A 12,650-nucleotide genomic window follows, 5' to 3' on the forward strand; every position below is an offset into this window, starting at 1 on the left:
TGGCCAGCGTGAATAAATGGCTGCTGATATTCGACCTTATTTCAATCTGCATTTAACCTCGGCCCTCTCACCTGTGAGGTTGAACACACAAAGTTGATGCCCGGCACCAGGGTGCGGATGGTCATCTGGAAAATGTTGCCTGTGCTGCTGTAGTCTGTGATGCGGTTGAACGGGTGCACCACTTGCAGCTCCTGAAACGTTGGGAGAATCGTACGTTTGTGTAGATAAAAAAAGAATAAATACAAACAATAGCAACAGAAGTTGTTCATTAAAAAAGGATTATATACAGGGGCTTTAAAGGGGAAGTATTATGTATTTTCTAGGCATGTAGTGCTTTTTTATAGCACAATCAAGTAACCATGTTACCTTCAGTTGTTATAAAAATGATGTAAAAGAAATTTGATGCTGTAGTTTAATAGATACTGGTCTCTTTAAGAAACTCCTGCTCTTTCCGAAACTCCGCCTTCAGGAAGTCATCACGTCATCGCTTCTCTATTAACCCTTCAACAACGTCTTTACCAGTGTTTCGCTTATAAGTAGCTTGTATAATGAATTTAGCAGACGTACGGCTCCACCAGGTGTTTGCTAATTTCTGCTGGCTAGTCTGAAGGAGCTGAGTGAGGGAGATAAAAGGATTTCACAAAAACATCAAGGCAACACTCCAGGTATGTTTTTGATGAGGGAATAACATTATAACGTGATGTAAACCTCAAAAAAGTCAATTTCATATAACTCTGCCCCTTTAAAAATATTTCAACCCCGTATATATTTTTCATCATCTTGTCACATTCGCTCCACAGATTTAGCTTTTTTTTTTTAGGGAGTTTATGTGATAGACCAAGGCATGGTTGCACAGTGTTATGAAACTAAAGGAAAATAAGATATGATTTCAAAATATTGTTTTAAGTTAACACTTTGTTAAACCACATTGTGCTGCAGCTGCAGCTCCAAGCTTTTTTTGTTATATTTCTGTAAAAGCTTTTCTACAGCCAGATGCAGAAATGTCTTGCCACATTTTTGCATAATTAGCTCGAGCTCAGTCAGATTGGATGTAGATAATCAGTAAATGGGAAATTGTTTTTTTGTTGTTTTTCTTCTTTCCAGTTGAGAATGGCTAATTAGGTACATCATGAATTTTATTGAATGATGTCAGAGTAAATATATGCCATATAAATTCTTATAAAACATCACATTATCTTTTAATTTCTTTGTGTTGTTTCCATCATATAAAATCCAATCTGCACTAATCTGCACAAATACTGACAATAATCAACAGTTGCTCTGCATACCTTTGTTTTGGGGTCAATTAGGCTGACACCTTTCTTGCTGACCGTAAACCAGAGTGTGTTCGGGTAGCCTGGCTCACAATTTTGCTGCAGAAAAATAAAAATAAAAATAAAAATAAAAAAATGATGTTTTCTTGGCTTCAGAATGTCGCTGCCACTCCATCGCCCGTAACTCACTTTAACGTCAAAGAAGGAGCAGCCAAAGTTTGGCCAGCTCGAAATGGCTCTCAGGAAGGCAATTTTGGCCTCTTGCACAGTCATGCCGCTCTGCTTGTTATACGACGAGATGATGTTCTGAAGGCAGACATGAGAACAATACAGTTGGAATAATTAACTCTTAAAAGTGAGGCTGCTTTTTACCCCTTTGTTCTTTATTCTTGATTTTAAAGAAAAACAACATTATCTGTAAAGTCCCTTATTTTTACCTTTTTCCACTCATCAGGCTGCATCATTTGCACTTTGTCGACAGGAACCAGCTCGTTCAGCATCCTGGGGATCATGACAAACTGGGATCTGTCCGAGTCCACGGCCACTCTGAACAGGAGCCCACCCAGATTAAACATGTCCTCTTTGGTGCAGGTGTGGTATCCCCGCAGGTACTTGGGCACTTCCTGCGAGGCAAAAACAGGAAACATTTTACAATCACGCTGCATCCCAAATATACGAAGGCTTATAAGGGCCGTGGTAGATAAAAAAAAAAAACAATGGGAGGGGTACGTTTCTGCCAAAAAAAATCAGAAATTTCAAGAAAAAAATTAAAACATTTCTGAGTTACAAAAGTTTAAAATTTCCACAAAAAAATAAACAAACCAAAAAATTGAGATTAATCTCATTTTACAAAAACAAGAAAAATTCCAAGTCTGAAAAGTAAAAAAAATACTAGAAAGAACCCTGAAATTTGAAGAATATTCTCAGAAATTTTCTAGAAAAACATATACATATTTCCAAGTTTCAAAAGTCAAAAAATGTTTTCTAGACAATTCTAGAGATGAATCTCAAAATTTCCTTTTTCTAGGAAATTTGAAACTTTTAAATTAATCTAAAAAAAATTCTCAAATTTATAATTTTTCAAGCTTTCAAAGTTTTTTTCTTAAAAATTTCTGACTGATCTCAAAATTTCTGAAATTTTTCAAGAAAATTTTGACTTTTTCCACTGCACAAAATTTTGAGATGAATATAAAAAATTCTGAGTGTTTTTGGCAGAAACTTACTCTTCCTTTTGTTTTTCTTTTTCTGCAACGGCCCTAATACACCGTCGTACAAACACGAGTAAAAACCCAGGCGAGGCGATAAGGCTTTTTTTCTAAGCCGCAATAAATACCTGCGGGTAATGGAAAGTGAGATCTGCAATGAGATCTTTTCCTGGGATCACGTTGAACCAGAGCTTCCTTCTGTAGACCACCAGGAGCGGCGCGTTGGACTGACTGACTGTGAAGCGAGATTTGAATTATGAACATGAAAAAAAAAAACAACACGGGTCAACAAGTTCTGTCTGAACAATTTCCATTTTATTTTTCATTTCATTCACTCAATAAATATCAATTGTTTAACTAACAACTAAAAGAAATCCTGAAAGATTGTAATATCTGCCATAATTATAACTACACAACTCAGAAAACTATGACAGCCATATTTCAAATACGTAAACAATGCAAAACTCATTCGATGCCATATCGCTTCATAACGGTTTTCAAATTTCTTTTAAAAGCAGGAAGACATTTACCTTCTTTCACTTTCTTTCCTTTCTTATTAACATCTGGAGGTTGCCTTAAACTGTCAAAAAAATACTTGTCCTCATCCAGGCTCATCATCTGCAACACGGCGAACAAGAAAGGATAATTTTTATCTTTTAGAAGACTGTTGATGACGCACTGTTACACAGAAATTGCGCCGCATGCAACACAAAACCAAAACTTCCCTTTAGATTACTTGTTGCAACCGGAAATTATTCACTAAGCGTCGCTTTTTTAGCATTATTCTAAATTGTATTGTGATCGCCTTCGTCAAAATTCTTCACACTAATACCTCACTAAAAAAACAAACACGGAGAAGCAGCTTCCAGCTTCTATGCATTGATTAGTAGTAAATGAAACATTGATTAACACATCTGATGTGTATTTGCTTAATGATTTTGATGATTTAGACAAGATGTAAAACAAAAATGTACTTGTTTCTTGTACTGGCAGATTTTTTGAGATTGATTTAAAACAATCTGAAATAAGTGTGTAACATAACAAAACGTGGAAAAAGTCAAAGCGCAGTGAATACTAAAAGTGAGGCAATACCACCTTACATCTGCAGAGCTTAAAACCTGAGCGTTTCACACTTCAACTACAAACCGCAGCGTGTTTTATTACTGCGAGTTTATTTATCAGAAGTGCAAGTAAAGGGGTGTTTGGATATGTTTTTTACAACTTTTTATAAGGCTCATATTTCTTACAAAGTATTTCAGCCGCCCGGTTGAGAAAACTCCCTGAACTGCATTTAATTCAGGGTGAATAAAAGAATGAAGTCTGAATATAAAAGTTGAAAGTTGCGCTACTTACTCCATCAAATTTAATCTCAATAAAATACATTCAACTTTATAGCTTTAAAACGACAAAAATTATATATGGGAAAAAAAATAAAAAATTGTCGATCACAGTCGTCGGCCAGCCGCACCTTCTGCGTCACTTTCATGTACAGGCCGTATCCCTCTGCTGAGCTGAGTGAGAGCTGAGCGGCGATGCTGTGGCGCAGCTCCCTGTTTGTGATCGTGGAGGAAACCTCGACCAGCTGCGAGGAATCACAGAACAATGTCATGGCTCACATTTTAACGAGAGACACGGTTTTTGTCAACTTCCCTCGTTCGTTTTCGAGCGGAGACTCTCCACTGTGTTTGTGGTAAGTACTGTCTGTAGGTGAGCAACACCGTGAAGGCTTACGAAAGCCACACGCTTCCTGTTTTCAGGGTGAGTGAAGCCGATGCGCCGAGGGACATTTTTTCATTTGCAGCACAAACATTTATTTATACAGGTGTTTAAAAAAAAAAGTGGGGGGTGATAGAAAATGTTACAGTTATAATAAAAAGAAAGTACATCCTTATTCCAGGCGTTTGTGACTGTCTGGTCCTCACCAGGTTTTAATATATACATATATTTTTAAAGTGGCAGTATTATGAGTTATTATTATTTTAAAGCACAATCAAGTAACTATATTACCTTAAGTTGTTATAAAATGCTGTATATATCAAATATGATTTAAAAGAACATTTACTTCATAATTTAACACCTTGAAATTGGGCCTCTGTCTCTTTAAGAAACTCCTTCTCTTTCTGAAAGTCCGCCTTCAGGAAGTAATCGCAACATCACTCCTCTATTAACCCTTTATAATGTTTTTACAAGGTGTTTGCTAATTTCTGCTGGCTAGTCTGAAGGAGCTGAATAAGGGAGTCTCAGGGGAGAGCTGCTCTGTGAAGCAGACGCTCGGAACCTGTAGGAGGAGCTTCGTCTGAAAGGCGGGGCTAAGTCAACCCAGGAGTTTTGAACAGCTGAACGGTTGCCCCGGGAGATTAAAGGATTTCTCAAACATGCATGAAAGAATCAAGTCAACACTCCAGGTATGTTTTTGATGAGGGAATACGATTTTACATAATACTGCCCCTTTAAAACACAAAGCGTAAAAATCACTAAAGATCCCACCAATTATTTACTTAAGAATATGTCGAAATGAAAAAGCTACGTTTGTAAGGACTGCTGGTCAGCTGGTAATGACCAGATCCTCTTTATGATGTTCTCATATTTAAAAATAATTCAATTAAGGTGTACTTTCTTTTCATATATACTGTCAAGGTTTCCATTAAACTGATCTTGAAACTGTGCATCAACTTGATTCCATAAAAATTACATCAGCAACAACATGGTTACTAAAACAACTGAGTTCAAATTATGAAGAATAATGCATAAAGACATACTTTTACTATTTAAAATACATCCAAAAATGAACAAAAACTCCTTATATGAGTACTGTCAATTATAAATGACGATATACTCTGTTGACACTGAGCCACATTTCTGAGAAGTAAATAATGTTGGTCCTTACAGCATCTGTGTCATTTGGAAAGTGGACTTTATAGAAGATCTGAGTGCTGTTCTGCTGGATGGCCTCCACCTCTGCTTGATGGGGAGGAAGTGTCCTGGGCGCTTTACTGAAGGGGCAAAACACTTAGATCAATTAATCTGATGAAACAGAATGTCTTAGATGAAGTAGGAAAAATATAAACCAGCTTTTGGCTAAATCGTCATAAACAAATTGTCAAAACACAAATGGAAACAAGTAAAACAATCAGCAGATACAGGAAGAATTTGGCTCTTCTGCTGGCTAGTCTGAAGGGATATATATATTTATATATATTTTAATTTATACTTCCTTTACATTGTTTTATTATCCTTTAGAGATACTGTCTATCAGAAACAATATTTCTTGTTTGAAAGAAAATAATTTGAACCCCCCCCCCCCAAAAAAAAAAAAAACTGACATGGGTGTAACTACTTTTAAGTTTAGGAAAAAAGCAGAGGAAAACATAAAAAAAACAAACATACTCCACAGCCCCAGACCCACATATTATCTAGCTAGCTAATTAGCTAGCATAGCTATGCAATTACCTAGCTATTTAAAACCATAGCTATCTACCTATAGCTACTTAGCTAGCTATGTAGCTAGATAGCGAGACAGATAGCTCAATAATCTAGTCCTTAGTCATCTTAAACCTTTCTGTCATGAAAATATTGTGTATTAGCTGGCAGGTTGTGTCTAGATTTGAAAATGATTTGTCAGTTTTGCAAGACGAAGTCCACCAACTTCAGAAACCATTATTTAGATAATAGCATGTTAGCATGTTCCAAAGTCCAACCATATTAGAGTCAGTGAGGTATGGGCTTGATTACCAGTCTGTGTCTGGTTAGTCTGCAGACCAGATGAATATCCCAGACTGTTTTTTTTCTCTTTTTTTGTTTAAGAGGGCCATGTTTAGTAGACCCCATTGCTTTCTCTGTTGGGAGACACCAAGTTGTCAAAATGCTGATTTTCCCAATGGGAATTAATTTGTCACACAAAAAAACTGTTACTTTTTACTATTTTTTAAAAAAAAACAGTTTTGATCTCTGGTGATTTTTGATGTATTTAAGTTGTAAAGCTTTTTTTTTTTGTAAAAACAAAAAAGTAAAGTGAAAGGATATAAATGCCTATTTATCCTTCGTCACACATTATCCTGGAGGCTGACCTGGAAAAATCCTGAAACCTCTGTAAGCAGCCGGCAGCCAACGGGTCCCTGGGCCGTGACTCCAGGAAGCGCTGCGCGTGTTTCCTTAATCTGGGACCAGGCGGGAACAAGCCTGTACACATCCACATCAGCTGCCACCCACGATCCACACTCATCCTGACGGGTCACACGGAGAAGGCAAACCACAAATACAAAAGATTAAATGTGTTAATGTTTGAGTTTATGAAGCTTTTTAAAATTTTTTTTATTTTTTTTATCAGATTTGTATCAACTGAGGAACACCTGCTGCTATTGGTGGTCATCTGTCTCATTATCTGGCAGTAGATTTCATCTTGCAGCTCCTCATGCTTGGTGGCTGGACCGAAGATCTGGTCAGTCAGCTCCGTGGGACTTCGAGAATGTTTAATGGGGTAGTCGCCCATGTACTTCAAGATGGGTGAAGAGAGCAGGTCAAGGACTCACACTGTCCATGTTTAAAATAAGTCTAAGGTGTTGTTCTGTGTAAAGCTATTCATAAAACAAAATACGCTCGTGAAGCGCTGACCCTTAACACTTGGAAAAATAAGCATATTATTTTTCAGAGGATATCAATGAAGGCGTTGCAGGCCATGTTGCCGAGTTCTGGATTGTTAAGCAAAGTCTTCAAGAGCGGCTGTTTGATGGGCTCCTTGGAGAAAATCCACAGCTTCTCCTTGTTGAAGCCCTTGGAACCACGGCCTCCGCCTTTACCAACTGATCTGAGAGAGGAAGGCGAAACGGTGTCAGCAGGTCAGCGGAGTCATGCAGAGTTTCTCTGAAACACGTGGATGCTACTCATTTTTGTGTCACAATGAGTGCTGTCAACTGATGTTTTTATAATCAGAACAATCTCACTCTGACACTAAAATTAATCACTATGCCTCACTTTGTAAGCGTGAAATATAAATATGCACGCAACTGTGATTCTTGCAGGAACAGTGCCCAGGGTAAGCCCCTCCTCCTGCCACACTCCAACCAATTAAAATGCAAGAAATTATCAGATTTTTAATGTAGTCTCTTAGTACTCAGCAGCAATCAAGGGAAACTTACTTCATTTTGCATGTATACACCTCTAGTAGTAGTAGCAAACTTGCTACTACGAGATGGATTTTATTTTCTAGTTCTCGGGTGTTCCACCCCTTTCTGATGTGCCCTGGGTGACCGCCCAAACAGCCTTTATCAAAAACCGCCACTCTATACATGTTTTCAAAAAAAAAAAATGTTTTATTGTCTCAAACCAAACCTGGAAAACTCTCAGCTTTCCAGGTTTTTATATTCAGGAAGGTTTAATAGAAGTTCTAAACGTTAATTTAGAAATGTTCCTCTTTAGGAATAATGCAGATTAACCAGAGGCAGTTTGGTTAATCTTCATTATGTTACATTAACGCATTAAAATGTTCAGATTAAAAAAGTATGCATCAACATGAACAGATCCAGCCAATTTTCCAGCCTTTTTTATCTGTTAATGGATATTTTAAATTTAAATCCAAAGAGTTTACATTAAATTTACCGCAGGGGGAAATGATACACTCAAAAAAAAAACAAACAAAAAAATCAGTCTTGTTACCTGAAATTCTCAAGAGCAAACTCCTTCAAAGAGACGGGAGCCACCGTCTCTTCGACCAGAGGGACGATGGTCGGGATGGAGGCTTTCCGCTGCTTCGGGCTGAGCATGTTCTGTGGAGGGGGAGAGGAAGCGGATCGGTTTCACCACACAGGTAAAGTCATATGAAGCAGAGTGCCGAACACTCCCAGTGAGGTTATGATAATAGTTAGAATTTCATCACAGGTTTTCTAGTCGGCATCCGATCTAAAGAGTTGGATGAAGCCTCCCTGATTTCCATCCAGGGAGGCTTACTTTGCCGTGTGGAATCTTGTTGTCTATATACTGTCAGAAAGAACATCTTGTAAAGAAATAACCAAATTGGTGAAGGTAACTTTACCAGCATGTCCTCAGGGGGTTCGGTCAGAGTCGGCAGAAAGTCCATTTTGTCCTTGTAAACCACCCCGCTGCTTTTGGTCCTCTGGTTGACGGCTCGGAGCAAGTCGCTGTCCGGCGGGTAGCCGTCTTTTTCCACCAGCAGCAGGTCGCCTCGCTTACAGACCAGGTAGATGGGATCGTCTGCGGGCGGACACGAGAACGTTGGAGTTCGGAGATCGAATCGGTCGACCCCGAAACGTCTCATGGGAATTAAAGACGCCACACCTTGTTTGGGGACATCCTGCCGGACCACAGCGTACACGGAGCGCTGCTTCAGCCCGTTCACGTTGTATTGCATCATCTTGGTCATGTCCGCCGCGTCCTGGCACCTCAGGGTGTACTGTCCTCTGAGCGTGTCCACGCTCACCGACTGGTCGCTGTCGCTAAACGTGTCAAAAACGGCAAAGGTTTTAAATCTGCGATGGTTTTTAAAAAGCCCACAAAGAAAAATGCTCCGCAGAGTCAGAGCTTCACCTCGCCATCTGGACTTTCTTCACTTCTACGTAGGGAATCTCCAGCAGGAGTTTCTCCCTTCTCTCCATGAAGACGATGCTTTTCCAGTTTACGGCCACAAAAAATCTGCTTTTGGGCAACGGGGGTCCTGCRGATGAACGGCAGGATGCGAATTGTTACTGTCAGCAATTATAAATGGCTGTGGAGGTGTAGTGAAGAGGTCAGAGGTTGTTTTGCAGGAGCTGCAGAGATCCAGGCTGCAAAAACAGAATCTTACCAAATTTATTTTGTCTGGTTTCTAGTGCTTTAGAAATGGGACAAAAGTAACTTACAAGTAACTTCATCAAAAATACAGGAATTTTTAAAAGTAAATAATTCCTGAATATTGATGAAAAAGTACTAGCTGTAAATGAAATAATCTGCCAGTGGAACAAGACATTTTTACTTATATGGGGGAAAATGTTTTGTTCCACTGGCAGATTATTTCACCACCAACTAGAACTTTTTAATCAATATTAAGAAATTATTGACTTAAAACAAGCTCATATTTCTTGCTGTAAAGTTACTTGTAAGTTAATTTTGTCAAGTGGTTCAAGTAGTAGTAGGAGCTAGACCAAAAGTACTTGGTGAGATTTAGTGTTTGCATATCGAAGCATTGTCATGTGTTTATAATGGCCCAGTTAAAGTGCAAGCTATTTTTGTAATAAGAAAAATGTCTGGATTTGCAAAGAGAGAATCTAAAAAAACTTTCTCTTGTTTTTATTCATATATTTGAAAGTTTATAATGAGTCTTATAGGCAGGAGATGTACAGTTAAGTACAGTTAAGTAATGATTGCTCCTTTCAATTTATTAGAATTTTTCATTTTTCATAAACTGCTTTTATGGTTTTATTTACACAGCATAAGATGATCTCATTTTTGTGGACATGACAATCCTCCAACTTTCCCATTTCGTAATACTTGGAACATGGCAAAATGAGGAGGGTTATCAATACCTCTGGAAAGCGCTACATGACAGGAAATATGTTCTGCATGGTTTTGTAATTTTGCTCGTACGCAGCTTTGAGCTGCGTCTTTAACAGGGCGAGTTACGTCCACCGACCTGACGTCATTGTGACTTCGTAAAGCTTGGAAAAGTCGAGCGGCCAGTTCTGCCGGGCGATGTCCACCACGTCTCCTTTCACCTTTTCCACCCGCAGTCTCCCGTTGTTGTAGCTCTCCTACAAGAACCAAAGTCTGAGCTCAGCTCATGATTACGTGGATTTCACTGCAACATTCAGATCGCTGCTCTGTCCCTTCACCTTTGAGAGTTCGGCCGTGATGAGATCGATCCACATAGTCATGGACCTGCTCTCAATCCGCGTGGTGGTGATGCACTCCTGGACCACCCTCTGCACCCTCTCTCTGGTGGGCTCCTGGGAGCCGAACTGGACAAAGTAGTGCATCGCAGCCAGCTGGACGTATTCATCCTCCTGAAAAAAGAAGAAAACCCAGGCTGTGAATATTTATAGATACAGTTTATCAGAAAATGGATTATGGCAAAACTGTAAACCTAGATTTTGGAAAAAAAACGATAAAGGAAACAGAAGATCAGTAAAACATGTATAATTTCTATAGTTCAAAATATGTAGGTTATGATTTGACACCAAACACGCTAATCTAAAAAATCTTGAATTTTTCAGTAGCTAATGTCAATCCCCTGGGAACCTCTGCTCTAAGTTAGGTTCTCGTATCTGCATCTGACAGATATTGCTGAAATATTCAATTATCTGCTGCTCTACAATGTTTCATTAATTCAATTTGTCAACTCAACCAAATCTCTATAACCAGTCTGAAGCTGCAGGAATACATTTCCCCTTCAGGAACAGTTAAAACAGAAGCTTGTCTTCAGCCTCTCACCTTCTCACAGACGTATTCTCCAGACTTGATGCCCTTGATGACCTGCTTGTAGATCAGATCCGTGCTGACTGCGTCCTGGTCGCAGTCGTGCCACGGAGAGAACAGCTCCTTGCGGATGGAGAGGCTCCAGGGCGTGTCCTTCTCCTCCCTGCCCTGCCTCCTCATTTCCTGCTCACACTGAGACACGGCATCCAACACGTGGTTCTTCCCGCAGGATCCCAGAGACCACATCTGGAGACAAGACACCAGCACAGATATAACAGCGTGATAGGGCAGGTAGGAACACTGAAGCCACGTGACCTAAGAAGCTCCCAGGAACCTTTTCGTAGAAGCTGATGTAGACGGAAAAACCAAAGGTGTCCTTGAGTTTGAGGTTGTTAGCCACAGCCTGGCAGACTTCTGAGGAGGTGGAAGCTGAATCCAGCTGCACTTTGACCGTTTCATCATTCATTAGTGTCACCAACCAATCAATGGGCTCCTTGTTGTTGGCGGCCTGAGGTCATAGATGATGATGAGCGAAAATGACCGAAAGAGTCACTCTACAACCAAATTCATCAGGATACAGGACTTTACCTTCAGCTCTATCCAACAGGGCAGCTCTTTTCTCTCTCCGTTGGCTACTATGCGATGCAGCCTCTCAATGCAGTACTCTCTGTAACCGTATGGACCTCTTTGGAGGAAGCTCTCCAAACACTGCGGGACAGAGGAGAGCAGAAAACATGGAAAACCATGAGAAACAATGGCTGTAGAATGGAAAATCTACGGGGTGGCGTTTGTAAAGTTACACGGTAAAAAAAGCAACAGCAATAATTTGGTTCATTTTGTCTTCGCCTCAAAGTTATTCATTCATTCATAAATGTCACAGATTCAAACTAAATATTTAGTAAGCAAGCTGCATATTTAGTTTAAAGTTAAATATTTAGCTTGCAAACTAAACAGTTATTTGCGACTAACCGAGGTTAGTTAACTATTTAGCTCCAAACTAAATATTTAGACGGCAAGCTAAATATGTGGTAACGCTTTATTTGAAGGCGGGTAAATAAGACTGACCTGACACCTTCATAAACATGACATAACATCTGTCATGAACATGAATAAGCCTTCATGAATATTTATGACTGTTGTCAAAGCGTCATTCGGTAAATTATGACACTTTTAATACAAAGTTGACTTTATTCAAAATGTCTTTGTTATGACAACTTGACATTAACCAAGAAATCATTACTATATAAATTTGTTATAAAAGTATTACTGATTGCACTTTAAAAATTAGGTAACTTTATGTTATTAAAGCTAAAGTTTAATCAGTAATTATTCTTTCCAAAATAGCTCTGATTTACTCAATTTAGACATCCTTAAACAGAAGGACTCAGGTCTTGACTAGATCATGCCACATACATGTGATTTTTTTCTAAGTCATCATATAGTTGCTCAAGCTACATGTTTTGGGTCCTTGTCCTGCTGGAAGGTGAACAGTTTCTTCCAGGACAATGTCACATCAACTGGAGCTAAATTATATTTTAAAGAAGCTACTTTTTCAAACCCAGTGAACATAGTACCACATCTGAATGTCTGAGCAGAGAGTGCTGACCTCCATGAAGAGGCTCGTTGGAGGGAAGATCCCCAGACAGAGGGAAAGGAGAGCCCAGCCTTGCATGCAGCTCTTCCTGTTCCTGTTGTTCACCAGTTGTTTGCAGATCTGACAGTAGATCTCATCCCTAAAAGTTCAAAGGAAGGAATATATATATATATA

At 39.2% G+C, this 12,650-nt stretch overlaps 1 protein-coding gene across 2 annotated transcripts in view; it reads right to left on the bottom strand.

Moving 5' to 3' along the window:
* Positions 1 to 12,650, bottom strand: part of LOC103478950 (unconventional myosin-VIIa-like) — a 31,695-nt gene that overhangs the window by 2,981 nt on the left and 16,064 nt on the right. For both annotated transcript variants that reach the window (XM_017310158.1, XM_008433110.2), the window contains 21 exons: positions 12,489 to 12,615; positions 11,471 to 11,590; positions 11,217 to 11,390; positions 10,898 to 11,128; positions 10,300 to 10,470; positions 10,101 to 10,218; positions 9,020 to 9,146; positions 8,771 to 8,928; positions 8,508 to 8,686; positions 8,132 to 8,241; positions 7,135 to 7,283; positions 6,829 to 6,982; positions 6,547 to 6,702; positions 5,367 to 5,472; positions 3,948 to 4,061; positions 3,010 to 3,097; positions 2,608 to 2,714; positions 1,712 to 1,897; positions 1,464 to 1,580; positions 1,290 to 1,373; positions 72 to 191 (listed from right to left, as the gene is read on the bottom strand). In XM_017310158.1, coding sequence (XP_017165647.1) covers positions 72 to 191; positions 1,290 to 1,373; positions 1,464 to 1,580; positions 1,712 to 1,897; positions 2,608 to 2,714; positions 3,010 to 3,097; positions 3,948 to 4,061; positions 5,367 to 5,472; positions 6,547 to 6,702; positions 6,829 to 6,982; positions 7,135 to 7,283; positions 8,132 to 8,241; positions 8,508 to 8,686; positions 8,771 to 8,928; positions 9,020 to 9,146; positions 10,101 to 10,218; positions 10,300 to 10,470; positions 10,898 to 11,128; positions 11,217 to 11,390; positions 11,471 to 11,590; positions 12,489 to 12,615 — 2,896 coding nt within the window. The remainder of the gene's footprint in view (positions 1 to 71; positions 192 to 1,289; positions 1,374 to 1,463; positions 1,581 to 1,711; positions 1,898 to 2,607; positions 2,715 to 3,009; positions 3,098 to 3,947; positions 4,062 to 5,366; positions 5,473 to 6,546; positions 6,703 to 6,828; positions 6,983 to 7,134; positions 7,284 to 8,131; positions 8,242 to 8,507; positions 8,687 to 8,770; positions 8,929 to 9,019; positions 9,147 to 10,100; positions 10,219 to 10,299; positions 10,471 to 10,897; positions 11,129 to 11,216; positions 11,391 to 11,470; positions 11,591 to 12,488; positions 12,616 to 12,650) is intronic.

The sequence above is a fragment of the Poecilia reticulata genome, linkage group LG17, assembly GCF_000633615.1.
Source record: "Poecilia reticulata strain Guanapo linkage group LG17, Guppy_female_1.0+MT, whole genome shotgun sequence".
In the NCBI taxonomy this organism is placed as follows: Eukaryota; Metazoa; Chordata; class Actinopteri; order Cyprinodontiformes; family Poeciliidae; genus Poecilia; species Poecilia reticulata.